The following is a 16,918-nucleotide window of genomic DNA, read 5'->3' as shown; positions in this document are numbered from 1 at the left end:
GTAGATCGGGACGAATCGGGGAGCTGTATGGCTCTCGGAAATGAACATCGGTATCGGGAGAAATCTACCGCTCGGTTTCGGGAGAACCTCTCTCGCCAGGGAATTCTCTGTCGGAGTAGGCTAAATCCATCGTCGGGGACTAGACCGAGTATTTCACGAACAAGATTTTAGTAATGTCGGAAGCTGAATGGCTCATCGGGGAAGTGGGGCGAAATGGAACGAGAGAGGAATCAAACGGTGTAAAGGAGTTGCGATGCTAAATGGCACCAGACAGGGAGCCAAACCCAAGTAGCAATTAAAGTTTTATAGCATGCTACAAGTACAATCTAAGTTTTATTAGCGGCTATAAAACTACCATAAAACCTCAATTGTTACTAGGAAAGGGCTCAAGAAGTTGTGGTGCTAAAACCAAGTATCGGTATCGGGAGATCCTGGGCAAGAGCAGTGATTTTTAGCGGGTCGGGTGGTGGCAGCCCAAACGCATTCCCTGAGACGTTAGGGTTTTGTACATTTTTCTTGCAGTGCACAGTGGTCCAGGAAGCGAAATTAGCGGGAAACAATTGTTAACGCATTCATCTTTAGGTTTAGAGATTTGGTGTCTTAGAAACATTTATTGTGCGTGACAAACTGCATCTTTTGGCTGAAACGGTTTTAGGGTGGTCCTTAAAATGTCAAAGTTGTAGATATTATTTCAAATTATAGTTCAGAGAGAATGATACTTTCTTCTGCAATATTCTAGAACAATCAATTCTGAGCAACTTTGTTGAAGATACTAACTTTGTATCTCAAACCGTTTTCATTTTATAGTGAGTTCCATGTCATAACTTAGGGTGTCTCTCAAAAAAGCAGTTTTCTCCGTACAGTTTTTTAATATGATTTTTCTCACAAAAATACTCTTCAGTGTACTTTTAGAGCATGAATGGAGGCAACTTTTGCTGAAGAAAGAAAAATTTTATCTTGTCTAGTTCAAAAGTTATACTTAATTTTCACTTAAAAATACGCCCTTTTCAAATGTCGATATCTCGAAAAGGGGGCAAACGAAAATTGATAATTTTGATTGTATTTGAAAGGCTGTACTTTTGCCTACAATATATTGAAAAATTGGAGAACGCTTTTTTGTCTTTCTCAAATAAATCAAATTTTAGTAAAAGCATTTTTGCGTATAATTCTACAGCGCTCATATTAAAAAATATTTGTTTTACGCGGATTCTGTGAATTCTTGTCAAGACTTTTCAAGGATCACATACATTTGCAGGCTTTTCATATTGCAAATAGGGTGATGACCCTATTTTGGGCTCGCTCGTTAGGGTGGCGCACTCTATCATTAATTACTCGACCTATGTACAATCGTTGAAATGCATATAAATTATGATCAATGCGTTGGGGTCAATATATTTGCTTTATTCTTGAGAACCAGTATATTAAATAACTTGTATGCGAGTGCAATAGAAACTAGAATCGCTTTCCTCTTACTTCCACCCTACCATACCACCAACAATAATGGAGCTATCGAAAATGCAAATATACACTGAAGTCTTTTTAGGCGGTTTTTTATGCGCGCATCCCCTACATAAAGAAGCCTAAGTGTACAGTATGTAAAATACTTAAAGACACCCTCGTTCTTTTCTATTTAATCCCATTACCACTACTAGACTGCCACACATTATTACGACGACTAACTTATTCAGTTTTTTTTTTGTTGGCTGTGAAACGGTAAATCAAAAATTTTAAAAGAATTCTCGTGGTACAATACAACAAACCTTTCCTATGACCAAAACTACTGAAGCGATAAAGGGGTGTCTTTAATTTTTTACATACTGTATATAGGAATTGTTGCATTCGCGCAATTCTCTGTTTTCATCTTCGTCGATGAATCTTTGATCATACCCATTAATTTTTGTAGTAGAAGATTAGTTTGATGATTTGAAAACCACAATAAGCGCGTCTTTTAAAGATTACTGCTAGTGTGTGTAATACTGGGAATCGTTACCAAACATCTTAGCTGCAATGAGTCGAACTCTCATCAGTTCCCCATTTGATAATCAAAATCATGCTTAGTTTCTGGGTTTCAGTATTGCACTTGATGTACTCAATTAAGCGCTTTGCAGAGTGGTCTACCAAATCTACGAGAGTCGTTTTAAAGTACTTGAATGATTCTACTGTTATATGAAGGTCAATTTTGTTTTTTGGTTTGTGGTTAGTAGATTGCAGATCTTGATACTGCTACCTGCTAAAACTGTTCCTGCAAATGAACGAAATCGATTGTAAATTTGTGTAGATTTTGGGAAATCTTGGCAATAATTGGAAGCAAATTATAGGTCAAGTCATTGGTGATTATGAAAAGCCTGCAAATGTATGTGATCCTTGAAAAGTCTTTATAAGAATTCACAGAATCAGCGTAAAACAAATATTTTTTAATATGAGCGCTGTAGGATTATACGCAAAAATGCTTTTACTAAAATTTGATTTATTTGGGAAAGACAAAAAAGCGTTCTCCAATTTTTCAATAAAATTGTAGGCAAAAGTACAGCCTTTCAAATGCAATCAAAATTATCAATTTTCGTTTTCCCCCTTTTGAGATATCGACATTTGAAAAGGGCGTATTTTTAAGTGAAAATTAAGTATAACTTTTGAACCAGACAAGATAAAATTTTTCTTTCTTCAGCAAAAGTTGCCTCTAATCATGCTCTAAAAGTGCACTGAAGAGTACTTTTGTGAGAAAAATCATATTAAAAAACTGTACGGAGAAAACTGCTTTTTTGAGAGACACCCTAAGTTATGACATGGAACTCACTATAAAATGAAAACGGTTTGAGATACAAAGTTAGTACCTTCAACAAAGTTGCTCAGAATTGATTGTTCTAGAATATTGCAGAAGAAAGTATCATTCTCTCTGAACTATAATTTGAAATAATATCTACAACTTTGACATTTTAAGGACCACCCTAAAACCGTTTCAGCCAAAAGATGCAGTTTGTCACGCACAATAAATGTTTCTAAGACACCAAATCTCTAAACCTAAAGATGAATGCGTTAACAATTGTTTCCCGCTAATTTCGCTTCCTGGACCACTGTGCAGTGCTTTTTTGAAATTTTTTAATTATCTCTAAAAACACGCACACACATACAGACATTTGCGGATCTCCTCGAACTAAGTCGAATGGGATATGACGGCGATTTTTAGAGTGATTACATAACCTTTCTTTAAGAGAAAGACAAAAATTATATACGAGTGTACTGGATAATTGCAGGGCTATTGCTATGATCATAGTGACCTCTAAGTATCCTTCCTAGTTGAGACTCGAACAAATGACGAATGACTTGAGACCAGCGCCTTCCCTTCGATCGAGTAGTTTTTCCAAAATTGATCTAGATTTGAGTTCAAAAACGGTTCGCGTTCCTTTCATTAGTAGATGGCAGCCGTCGTGACCACCGTATGTCTTATGCTGATGAGCGGAACACGAAATGTTCTACCCAACTTATTGAATTAAGTTTTGTGCCCTTATGCACAAATCTTGTTTAAATGGTATTAAATGGAATTTTTTCCTGAATCTTTCATTTATTTTATTTTTATTTATTTTATTTACTATCTTTATGAAAGGTAAAAAGCACTAGGATTGAGGTTGAACTTATTGTTTACCTAATTCCTCCTAGAAAAAGAAAAAAAACAAAGTGGTTTAGACTGTTAAAGCAGGCTGTCTTTTTCCTGCTCTTTATAAAAAAAATATAACTTAACATGATAAGACCCATAAAGTGGTTTTCGTGATCTTGGGTACTCTTCCTGCATTTCTACATGCGACGATGAAGACGCGATTTCAATGTTCACATATTTCATATTTAGCGTTATTTGTACAAATCATACATACTTTGTAATTCAATACAATATTCATGTAACTATTCTCTAGCATAATAATCTAGAAAAATGCATAATAATCCTTTTATTCTTCATAACAGGTGCAATTCGCGTTCAATAGCTTATTGGACAAAATATTGAAATGAGGACTCTTTATTAAAAGTTTAAATTCTACATTAAAAAAGCCAAGCCTGTGGCAGTACAATATCTTTGCGGAATTTTCTCATTTTGTTCCGACAGACTTCGCCATGGATTCTTAGCATGTGTATATATATATAGATTATACTTATTATATCTGTTACTATAAAAAAACAAAAACTAAAAAACTTATTTACAAAGGCGTTTAAAAAACTCAAACAATAATTTCAGCTATCTATGTGTTACGAGAATGATATTTATTATATGGCTATATCATATTAATGCATCGAACATTGGTGAGTGCAGCTTCAGACTTTTTTAATTCCATACGGATAGCGAACATGTTTATTCAAATCTTTTAAGAACGCTTGATTCCAAAAGCTACTAGCCATACATCATTCCTAATCTTTTGATGATACAAGTTTTTGTTAATAACCATTGCCATAAACCAAACCTATTCACAGCGCAATTTTCCTGTAGGAATCAAAAAACGGATGTCTACCTATCTGATACTGATACTTATGAAGCAAACATTTAATCATTGTCTTTGTGTAATAATGCAGCATTCAGTTTGGCTTGTGCCCGCATATTTTATGCAACTTGTTAGAAGGTTAGATTTTTTGTTATGTCAAAGACATGTCGTTCAAAATAATAATAGTTTGGCAAGTTTTTTTTACTACGGATGTTATTAGATATTTGTTGTCAATCAAATGTTTTAAAAAATGTTTGAATGACACCATACCTGTTTCGATTTGACATTTGCATATTTGCACACTTGCCTATACGCATGTTTTAAAACTACCACGTACAGCGAATCAGAGATTTGATCATAAGTTATATACAGATATTGTTTTGTCGATTAAAAAAAGAAAATCACTTAAGACAATAATTTTACTACAAATCGTATTGAAAAGTCCATAACACCGACTGAATGAGATTTGAAGACAATTTTTCTACTGAATATGCATCATGCCGCCAGATAAATTAAGCCATGAAATTCAATCATAAGAGTATTTTATAGTAGGTTTCTATTCAATATTTTTACAATAAAAAACAATAAAATCTGTATCTGTATTATTACTTATTCCATACTGTACTAATAAATATTTCAAAGGTATCCAGAATAATGTCACTTCAAGGCATTTGAGATTCCCCAGCAGATCTGCCCAAGAAAACCGTGGGGATCAATTGATTAAAATTGGGCCACAATTCGCGTCACTCTCACTGCACAACTTTATCAAGACGTCCGTTTTCTCGAATTGTATGTATATTTTGTCGTGTTGTTATTGGGTGTAGTTGACGTGTGTAACCACGGTGTCTCTAGTAGAACAATATGTAGACAAAAAAAATCAAAATCGTTGAAGTACTCACTAATCAAAAGCTCAGAAACTCCTCTTTCATCTGAGACTAAATTTGAAATGTTCTATTTGGGGGTCCAGAACAATACTTTTTTAACTTTTTGATCTCAGAAGATATGTCACTTATAGGGGGATGATTTTTTTCACATACAGCATCAGAAGGAGGGATTTGTTATGTTAATAAATACCGCCGAAGACTTAGATCATTTAGCCAATTTCGCGTTAATTCCAATTTTAAATTTGAATAATATTTTTACACGGGGTATTATCTAAAAGTGCACTGAAGAGTACTTTTGTGAGAAAAATCATATTAAAAAACTGTACGGAGAAAACTGCTTTTTTGAGAGACACCCTAAGTTATGACATGGAACTCACTATAAAATGAAAACGGTTTGAGATACAAAGTTAGTACCTTCAACAAAGTTGCTCAGAATTGATTGTTCTAGAATATTGCAGAAGAAAGTATCATTCTCTCTGAACTATAATTTGAAATAATATCTACAACTTTGACATTTTAAGGACCACCCTAAAACCGTTTCAGCCAAAAGATGCAGTTTGTCACGCACAATAAATGTTTCTAAGACACCAAATCTCTAAACCTAAAGATGAATGCGTTAACAATTGTTTCCCGCTAATTTCGCTTCCTGGACCACTGTGCAGTGCTTTTTTGAAATTTTTTAATTATCTCTAAAAACACGCACACACATACAGACATTTGCGGATCTCCTCGAACTAAGTCGAATGGGATATGACGGCGATTTTTAGAGTGATTACATAACCTTTCTTTAAGAGAAAGACAAAAATTATATACGAGTGTACTGGATAATTGCAGGGCTATTGCTATGATCATAGTGACCTCTAAGTATCCTTCCTAGTTGAGACTCGAACAAATGACGAATGACTTGAGACCAGCGCCTTCCCTTCGATCGAGTAGTTTTTCCAAAATTGATCTAGATTTGAGTTCAAAAACGGTTCGCGTTCCTTTCATTAGTAGATGGCAGCCGTCGTGACCACCGTATGTCTTATGCTGATGAGCGGAACACGAAATGTTCTACCCAACTTATTGAATTAAGTTTTGTGCCCTTATGCACAAATCTTGTTTAAATGGTAGTAAACTGAACTATAAATTTGTATTTGAAACATACTAGAAATTAGATGCTAATTCAAGCATCAAACGTGGAACTAGGTATCGTATTTAACAAATAATACCCATATTTGTATGTTAAATAAATACACTAGAGGTGTAAAAATTCGAATTTGATTCATTGTATCTTCAATCTATAGAATTCGATTGCTAACACAATCAGTGAAAAAATGTCAATTTTGCTAAGTTTCAGCGAATCAAACGTAAATTTTAACAGCTTCAAATTTAATAAAATTTCATTTCATTTTTAGGTAAAAATTTAGTGTATGAGTATGTTCCAGGTTTGGTAGTTTCGATTCATTTTCGCTGAATAATCAGATAGTAGTTTACTGAATAATTTTCTTCTACCGAAAAAATTAAATAGTTATAAGTGCAATAAAAAAAAACTATGGAAAAATTACTAACAGTCCATGAAACACAAAATCTCATCCGCAATGATTAATTCAATGCCTGAAATCACCGATAGAGTTTCAATTTACTATACAAAACCTAAAAACAACGACTACACAATTTATGACCAGGGTTAATGTGGCGTTTGAATCGCATGTAGGACGAGTTTAAGAATCGTTACGAAAGTCGCAAAAAGTTATTTTTCGGAATTTTTAGAGTGAATTACACATTTTATCTCTTCATTTCCAGCATGCTTTTCGGCTCTTCGTTCCATACTTGTCGTTGATTTAATGGGCTTGGAAAAGCTTACCAACGCATTCGGGATCCTGTGTTTGTTCCAAGGCTTAGCAGCAGTTATTGGTGCACCTATTGCCGGTATAGTGCGAAAAATAATCTGTATCCATACATTCACACTAATTACATTTAAATTACAGGTTTCTTCACCGACCTTACTGGAAGTTATAACGTATCGTTCTACATCAGTGGAGCCTTGATTACGATCTCGGCAGTACTGTGCTACCCACTGAGCTACGTAAATAAATGGGAGAAAAACCGGGCCGCGAAAAAGACTTTGGCAGCAGTGTAGATAAAAAGTCTAGCTCATCGAACTATGGGCGTGATTGTTCTGATGAAAAGGAAAATCTGCAATGGCCACGGGTTGGCTAGAATTCATCACTACAATCAGCAGGATGGGGATCAGTTCATTTGATGTAAACCAAGGAATAAGACTATGTCCGAAGTACTTATGGAGTGCAACACGAATGTCAGTTATACAGGAGAACGCATCCGTACAGTATCGTACAGAGAAAGACCGACAGTGGCTTAGAGTAGTAGTTATTTTACACAAGCTAAGAAAAATTGCTTTAAATTTAGTAGACTGTTACGTAGAATAAAAATGTACGTAATTCGAATCATAAAGTTAGTATAACTGATCGGTGCAAGCCCAACCATTGGTCGCGGCTAAAAAAAAGTTCTTGTAAAGCAAATCAGACGCTGAAACTTTGTTGTTTGAGATATCCTATTTATTCAAGAGCTTGAAAGCATACGTTTTTCATCTGGGTTAACACAAATACGTTTGTAACTAGCACTTTAAAATGAGAAATGATTCCATTCATCTGGTATGAATGGCTTTCAGTTAACATTTTGATTCTGCGTCATGTTTCATGAGTAAGGCGCTGTTTACTAAAATTCCAAGTCTGAATGTTTTGAAAGCGTTTACTTTAAGAAACATTATTAAGACTCGATTATTCGTTCAATAATAATATTTTGGTTGCAGTTAAAAATCTAAATAGTAAACCTGTGCCTTGCGTTTTGTCTCCTATTTCCAGAGTGCGCAGCTAGTAACTACATATTATGCGTATGATGATGCGCTTCAGTGTACACGAAATGCGCATTAGTTTCGTACTCTGATAATAGGACAAAAAACGAAAGATGCCAATTCCAATTTTCGATTTTCAACTGTAACCAGAATACAAAATTTTAAGAACAGTTCCTAACCTTAATTAAGTCATTTTTGGTATGCCACTTAAACAACTTATTAAAAGAATTTGGGGTTTTCAAACTGATTCAAATTATTGCGATCCTCATTCAGAAGCTACAACTTTAGCGCCTGTGAATACTGTGATGTCAGCATGTGTATATATATAGATTATACTTATTATATCTGTTACTATAAAAAAACAAAAACTAAAAAACTTATTTACAAAGGCGTTTAAAAAACTCAAACAATAATTTCAGCTATCTATGTGTTACGAGAATGATATTTATTATATGGCTATATCATATTAATGCATCGAACATTGGTGAGTGCAGCTTCAGACTTTTTTAATTCCATACGGATAGCGAACATGTTTATTCAAATCTTTTAAGAACGCTTGATTCCAAAAGCTACTAGCCATACATCATTCCTAATCTTTTGATGATACAAGTTTTTGTTAATAACCATTGCCATAAACCAAACCTATTCACAGCGCAATTTTCCTGTAGGAATCAAAAAACGGATGTCTACCTATCTGATACTGATACTTATGAAGCAAACATTTAATCATTGTCTTTGTGTAATAATGCAGCATTCAGTTTGGCTTGTGCCCGCATATTTTATGCAACTTGTTAGAAGGTTAGATTTTTTGTTATGTCAAAGACATGTCGTTCAAAATAATAATAGTTTGGCAAGTTTTTTTTACTACGGATGTTATTAGATATTTGTTGTCAATCAAATGTTTTAAAAAATGTTTGAATGACACCATACCTGTTTCGATTTGACATTTGCATATTTGCACACTTGCCTATACGCATGTTTTAAAACTACCACGTACAGCGAATCAGAGATTTGATCATAAGTTATATACAGATATTGTTTTGTCGATTAAAAAAAGAAAATCACTTAAGACAATAATTTTACTACAAATCGTATTGAAAAGTCCATAACACCGACTGAATGAGATTTGAAGACAATTTTTCTACTGAATATGCATCATGCCGCCAGATAAATTAAGCCATGAAATTCAATCATAAGAGTATTTTATAGTAGGTTTCTATTCAATATTTTTACAATAAAAAACAATAAAATCTGTATCTGTATTATTACTTATTCCATACTGTACTAATAAATATTTCAAAGGTATCCAGAATAATGTCACTTCAAGGCATTTGAGATTCCCCAGCAGATCTGCCCAAGAAAACCGTGGGGATCAATTGATTAAAATTGGGCCACAATTCGCGTCACTCTCACTGCACAACTTTATCAAGACGTCCGTTTTCTCGAATTGTATGTATATTTTGTCGTGTTGTTATTGGGTGTAGTTGACGTGTGTAACCACGGTGTCTCTAGTAGAACAATATGTAGACAAAAAAAATCAAAATCGTTGAAGTACTCACTAATCAAAAGCTCAGAAACTCCTCTTTCATCTGAGACTAAATTTGAAATGTTCTATTTGGGGGTCCAGAACAATACTTTTTTAACTTTTTGATCTCAGAAGATATGTCACTTATAGGGGGATGATTTTTTTTACATACAGCATCAGAAGGAGGGATTTGTTATGTTAATAAATACCGCCGAAGACTTAGATCATTTAGCCAATTTCGCGTTAATTCCAATTTTAAATTTGAATAATATTTTTACACGGGGTATTATTTTGTCTCTGGTAAAACAGTATTAGCACAAACGAATCAATATCACTGATGTACTCACTATCCGGAGACATGTTTTGAATTGTTCTTCCTAAGGGTCTATAATTGTTCTTTTTTGGAAACATAACGATCTAGGAAACTAACTTTTTCACATTTAAATTGTTATGTGTATGAATTGTTTAATATTTAAATTTAGAGAAGTTTTTTTCACCAACTAGCATCCCTTTGATCGGGAAGTCATTTTTATGTATATCGACTTCAATGATTACAGTCCTTGTTTCGCATCTATCGAGCTGTATGTTATAAGAACATTCACACTAAGCCAGTCAAAATTTGTTCAGTAATTTCTTTCGACGACTTGCACAGTAAAGTGATATTTTTACGGAGCTATCATCAAATTGAAAAAAAAATGCGGTAAAGTTTTTATTTTTTAGCGATTTTCAGTAATTTTTCGAATAATTTGCTGAAACCCGCAATATTTTTCAGCACTTCTGTTTTTTCGGTACATAAGCATTATCCAGTAAAATACTAACTGATTGTTCGGCAAAATTGTACCAACATTACCGGACCTCGTCAAAACTTACAAAACAGGTACAGCAAATAATCTGTCAAGTCGCCATTTTCAGAGGAAACTGCTGACTGACCAGTATTTTTTGACGTTTAGATAGAACGGATTGGGGAGAGTTCGGTAACCGAATTGTTTTACTAATCTCATTACCGAACGGTTTGCTGCCCAAAACCCCAGTAAAATTTTACTGTACATACTTACTTCAATGGTATGTGATGTAAAATTATCTTTGTGAAATAACCTTCCAAAATTTGTGGAAATTTTGAATAGTTTCTCTTTGGATTTGCGATCAATACACTAAAATATTATATTTTACCTTGAAAATACTACTATATAAAAACGTTATAATTTTTCGCATCTATCGAGTTGTGAAAAGACTTAAACAGATGAGTTTTTGGCCCAACATAGGGTTTTAAACCTGTTATAATAAGTTTTTAGGAATTCTTCCGCGAAACAATACCCCTTTGTTTATATTTTAAGTTTTTAGAATTTGTTTGCTCGGGATTCTTTTCCGACCCTTTTCTTATTCAAAATTATACCATTTTCGGATTTCTCAGACCATTTTACCTTTGATATATTTAGATCCTTTATTTCGTCGATTAATTAAATCGAAATACTTGAAAAAGCGCACTTTTAGATTTTAACTTTCCCATATTTGCTATAATTGAATTGCTACTTTGTACAAATCAGCGATGCCACATGTTTTTGTGAAATGTCTGTACTGTCCATGATCGCATATCAGTCCCATAAAGATAGGAAATCCCATAGAAAACGGGACAAATATGCGATCATGGGCAGTGTAGAAGAGTAATTAAAATGTCTATAAAAGTCTGTAAATCCCAGTTACACTAGAATATTACTTTAAAAGTATATTAGAAATAGAATACTCTTGTGAATAAATCGCTCGTATTTGAATACAGTTATTCTATTGCAATTTTGCTAAACATTTTTATTTATTAACAGATTAAGGCCGAAGTGGCCTGTGCCGTATACAAAAGATTCCTCCATTCCACTCGGTCCATGGCCGCGCGTCGCCAGCCACGCAGTCTGCGAAGGGTCCGCAAATCGTCTTCCACCTGGTCGATCCATCGTGCTCGTTGCGCGCCACGTCTTCTTGTACCGGTCGGATTGCAATTGAGAACCGTTTTCACCGGGCTATTGTCCGACATTCTGGCTACGTGCCCGGCCCACCGTAGATGTCCGATTTTCGCGGTATGACAGATGGGCGGCTCCCCCAACAGCTGATGCAACTCATGGTTCATTCGCCGTCTCCATGTGCCGTCTTCCATCTGCACTCCACCGTAGATGGTACGCAGCACTTTCCGTTCGAAGACACCAAGTGCGCGTTGGTCCTCCACGAGCATGGCCCAGGTCTCGTGCCCGTAGAAAACTACCGGTCTAATCAGCGTCTTGTAGATGGTCAACTTCGTACGACGGCGAACTCTGTTCGACCGAAGTGTCTTGCGGAGGCCAAAGTAAGCACGATTTCCTGCCACGATGCGTCTACGAATCTCTCTGCTGGTATCATTGTCGGCGGTCACCAGTGAGCCCAAGTACACGAACTCTTCAACCACCTCGATTTCGTCGCCACCGATGCAAACTCGAAGCGGGCGGTTCTCATTCTCTTCTCGTGAACCTCTTCCTATCATGTACTTTGTCTTCGACGTGTTGATGGCAAGTCCGACGCGCTTGGCTTCTCTTTTCAGTCTGATGTAGGCTTCCTCCATCTTCTCAAAGTTTCGTGCAATAATATCAACGTCATCGGCGAAGCCAAGTAGCTGAACGGACTTTGTGAAAATCGTACCACTCGTGTCGATCCCTGCTCTTCTTATTACACCTTCCAGCGCGATGTTGAATAACAGACACGAGAGACCATCACCTTGCCGTAACCCTCTGCGTGATTCAAAGGGACTCGAGAGCGTCCCTGAGACACGTACTACGCACATCACCCGATCCATCGTCGCCTTCACTAATCGCGTCAGTTTGTCCGGGAATCCGTACTCGTGCATAATCTGCCATAGCTGATCTCGATCGATAGTGTCGTATGCGGCTTTGAAGTCGATGAACGAATGATGTGTGGGCACATTGTACTCGCGGCATTTCTGCAGTACTTGACGAAGAGCGAACACCTGGTCCGTGGTAGATCGTTCGCTCATGAAACCCGCCTGGTACTGCCCCACGAACTCTCTTGCAATTGGTGATAGTCGACGGCATAGTATTTGGGAGAGTACCTTGTAGGCGGCGTTCAGCAGGGTGATTGCTCGGTAATTACAGCAATCCAGCTTGTCGCCCTTTTTGTAGATAGGACACACGACACCTTCCATCCACTCCTCCGGTAAAATCTCCTCCTCCCAAATCTTGGTAATCACCCAGTGCAGCGCTTTAGCCAGTGGCTCGCCACCGTGTTTTAGTAGCTCGCTTGGTATTTGGTCAACCCCAGCGGCTTAATTATTTTTGAGCCGGCTAATCTCCTCCTGGATTTCTTGGAGATCTGGAGCCGGTAGTGTAATGTCTTCCGCGCGTGCTCCCAGGTGCGTTAACGTGCCATCCTCGTCGTCTGCTGCATCGCCGTTCAGGTGTTCTTCGTAGTGCTGCCGCCACCTCTGGATCACCTCACACTGGTCCGTGAGAAGATTGCCGTTTGTATCACTGCACATGTCGGCCTGTGGTACGTGGCCCCTGCGCGAGCGGTGCAACTTCTCGTAGAATTTCCGTGTGTCTTTAGCGCGGTACAGCTGCTCCATCGCTTCGCGATCTCGGTCTTCCTGCTGGCGCTTTTTGGTCCGGAAAACCGAGTTCTGCCTGTTCCGTGCCTGTTTATATCGCGCCTCGTTCGCCCTCGTGCGGTGTTGCAGCATTCTCGCCCATGCTGCATTCTTCTCTTCGACTAACTGCTCGCATTCGCCGTCGTATCAGTCGCTTCTTCGGTCCGGGCCCACCGTACCTAGTGCAGTGGCTGCGGTGCTACCTATGGCGGATCGGATATCTCTCCAGCCATCTTCAAGGGCAACTGCGCCTAGCTGCTCTTCCGTTGGTAGTGCCACTTCCAACTACTGCGCGTATTCTTGAGCCACTCTGCCATCTTGTAGCCGCTCGATGTTTAGCCGCGGCGTTCGGCTTCGACGAGAGCTATGCACTGTCGGAAGTTTTGAGCGCAAGCATACTGCAACCAGGAGGTGGTCCGAATCTATATTCGCACTGCGATAAGTGCGGACGTTTGTGATGTCCGAGATGAATCTACCGTCGATTAGATTGGTCGATTTGATTTTTTGTTATTTGGTCCGGTGATCTCCAGGTGACTTTGTGGATATCTTTGCGATGGAAGAAGGTGCTTCGGATTACCATTCCACTGGAGGCTGCGAAGTTCACACATCGTTGGCCGTTGTCATTTGATACGGAATGCAGGCTGTTAGGCCCGATCACCGGTCTGTACATTGCCTCCCTTCCTACCTGTGCGTTCATGTCGCCGATGACAATTTTCACGTCTCGCAGAGGGCAACCGTCATATGTCTGCTCCAGCTGCATGTAGAACGCTTCTTTCTCGTCGTCGGGTCTCCCTTCGTGTGGGTAGTGCACGTTGATGATGCTGTAGTTGAAGAAACGGCCTTTGATCCTCAACTTGCACATCCTTGCGTTGATCGGCTGCCACCCGATCACACGTTGGCGCATCTTGACCAGCACTATGAAGCCGGTTCCCAGCTCGTTGGTTGTACCACAGCTCTGGTAGAAGGTAGCCGCTCGATGCCCGCTTTTCCACACCTTCTGTCCCGTCCAGCAAAGTTCCTGCAGCGCCACGATATCGAAGTTGCGGGGGTGTAGCTCGTCGTAGATTATCCTGTCACATCCTGCGAAGCCGAGCGATCTGCAGTTCCATGTTCCGAGTTTCCAATCGTGATCCTTTATTCGTCGCCTGGGTCATTGCCGATTGTTCTGGGTCGTATTCTCTTCTGTATTGTTCGTTATGTGGGTTTTTTAAGGGGCGGCTTATAGGGCCTACGCCAACCACCTGTCTCGCCGGTGGGCCATCGTGCCAGGACTGCTTAAGGTCCCACCTGGACACCAGGACAGGTTTACACCTTCCGAAGAAGGGTAATCCCCCCTTCCCTGCCAGCATACGACCAAAGTTCCCACCGGGGTTGGTTACCCGATCTTCACTAAGGTTACTCGTATCCCAGTCGACGCCACGAGGAGGCCAGGGCTAGGAGTTACTCTGCAGGAAGCTAAGGACCGCAAGTGGGGTCTATTTTATGCCTTCAGGTACAAGAGGCTTACGCACTGCCCAGTCATTGCCGACCAATTTTGCTAAACACTATTGCTCTTTTGGATATCTGTAGATGTCTGGCAATGTCTGTAGTCTTTCGATCGTGTAAAACTCTTAGTTTTCAACGAAGCTAAAAACAAAAACAAATTTAGTTGAGATAAAGTTGTTCAAAGAATCCATTGAATAATGATAGTATTTTGAATTTAACATCAGTTACATAGGAACCACGAGCAAAAATGTATTTCAAAGAAAAATAAATTAAAGGAAACGTTTTGTTTTGCGAATTTCAAGATACCTAATTACCAACGCGAAACTGGCTAAATTGTGTCTTCCAAGGTTTTCAACAGCACAATTTTCTGGGAACGGGCATAGCGTAGTTGGTAAATCGATTGCCTTGGACGCAGGTCACCTGGGTTCGAATCCCAACCCCGTACATAGGGTTAAAGATTTTTCTTAAGAGTTTTTTCTAACCCGAAAAGGCTTAAGGTTAAAACCTCTATAATCGAAAAAAAATAAATAAAAAAAGAACAGTCCAATTAGCGAACCCCCAACTAACGAATATGAGCTGTATATGTATTTCGCCGACGTCTTGGCGACTTCATCAGTGTTTGAACTGTACACACACTAAAGAAGTCAAGACGTATATGTTCAATTTAATAAATACCTGGTGAAATTAAAAGGAAAACATTTCTTCTTTTTATATTTTTTTTCTTACACTGTTTTTTACCAGATAGGGGAAGATGGGGTAAAACGCACCCTCGGGGCAAAATCCACCCCTTGATTATATCGAAAACAGCTGAAAATTTCTAGAAAACGGTAACACCAGTCGGAAGTCCGTCATAGTAAACATATACTGTCAAAGTTTGATAACCGTACATCAATAGCAGCATGAGAAATAAACAAAAAACAATAACGTGCTCTTCTCATGTAATTATTGTGGCTCGTGCAACAAGGATTTTTCGCTCTTATAAATACTGTTTTACTATTATATTAGAGGATACCTGTTCTATTTATACCGTTGTTCATTATTTTGTCGCACTACATATGAAAAATCTACTACAAAATTCACTTTTTGCTAAATTTATATCTTTGCTACATCGGGGGCAAAATGCCCTCTTTTCTGAACTTGCTGGTTTTTAATCGAAAACAGAAAAATCTTTCTGAAAACCTACTAATTACATAACCTAAGGCTATTTAATGGCACACTTTTGTGAAATCTCGTTAGAAAACAAAACTACTTGCTTGTTCGCCGAGATTTATGCCCCGTTGTTGCGGAGCATTCTACCCCGTTGTTGTAGTGCATTATGCCCCGTTGTTGTGGTGCATTTTGCCCCCGCACAGGTGCGTTTTGCCCCGCCCCGGAAAATTGAATTATTTTCATGTTTTTGAATATTTTGCAAAGCGTTTTGATTTTGATTAGGGAGGAAAATATTGGCTACACGATATCATTAATCAAATTTTCCCAATTAATGTTCTATAGCCTAGTTATGATCATACTTCCTTAACGGGTGCGTTTTACCCCACCTCCCCCTAAATGAGAGCTCTTCGTTATGTTATTTTAAATGCAGCAACGCAACTCACTGATGCATTCAGGTGGAGTTATTTTAAGTGTTTCCAAAAAAAATGGTCGCCAAAATAAAATTAAAAACATTCAAATCAGTGCTGCCATTCCTCGATGCGTAATATTGTGTAAGCGCGACAATGAACTAAATCGATAAAAGTGGTGAATATAATTGTCATCGCAGCTCACGGTGAACGACTGTTTCCGAATGCTCGAGAGCTGGGACGGGACTCGCGAATACGAAAAAACTTAACGTGCATTTACCCAGGGGACTACTCCGTCTGTTTAAGCTCGAGAGTATTCTGAAAAGTTTCTGTGGTATTAAGAGGGGGTGGATAAGGGTTTCAGCGTTGAAAAAAACTTTTTGCATAAAAATCTATAGGCCATCCCTTTGAATATTTACCAACTAAATTAAATTTATGACTATTTTTTGAGAAAATATAAAAATTGATCTTTTTAAAATTGTAGGTGAAATCAATTACAATCTATTGGTATATAAAAAGGAATAGATCAACC

At 38.0% G+C, this 16,918-nt stretch overlaps 1 protein-coding gene across 3 annotated transcripts in view; it reads left to right on the top strand.

Annotated features, from left to right (window-relative positions):
* The window catches only part of LOC131683448 (uncharacterized), a 52,393-nt gene extending 42,938 nt beyond the window's left edge, over positions 1–9,455 (top strand). For all 3 annotated transcript variants that reach the window (XM_058965444.1, XM_058965445.1, XM_058965446.1), the window contains exons 5-6: positions 7,133–7,258; positions 7,318–9,455. In XM_058965444.1, coding sequence (XP_058821427.1) covers positions 7,133–7,258; positions 7,318–7,469 — 278 coding nt within the window. In that variant the 3' untranslated portion in view covers positions 7,470–9,455. The remainder of the gene's footprint in view (positions 1–7,132; positions 7,259–7,317) is intronic.
* Positions 9,456–16,918: the final 7,463 nt, after the last annotated feature.

This window comes from Topomyia yanbarensis, chromosome 2, assembly GCF_030247195.1.
Source record: "Topomyia yanbarensis strain Yona2022 chromosome 2, ASM3024719v1, whole genome shotgun sequence".
NCBI classification, from domain to species: domain Eukaryota; kingdom Metazoa; phylum Arthropoda; class Insecta; order Diptera; family Culicidae; genus Topomyia; species Topomyia yanbarensis.
This window is presented reverse-complemented; position numbering and strand designations above follow the sequence as displayed.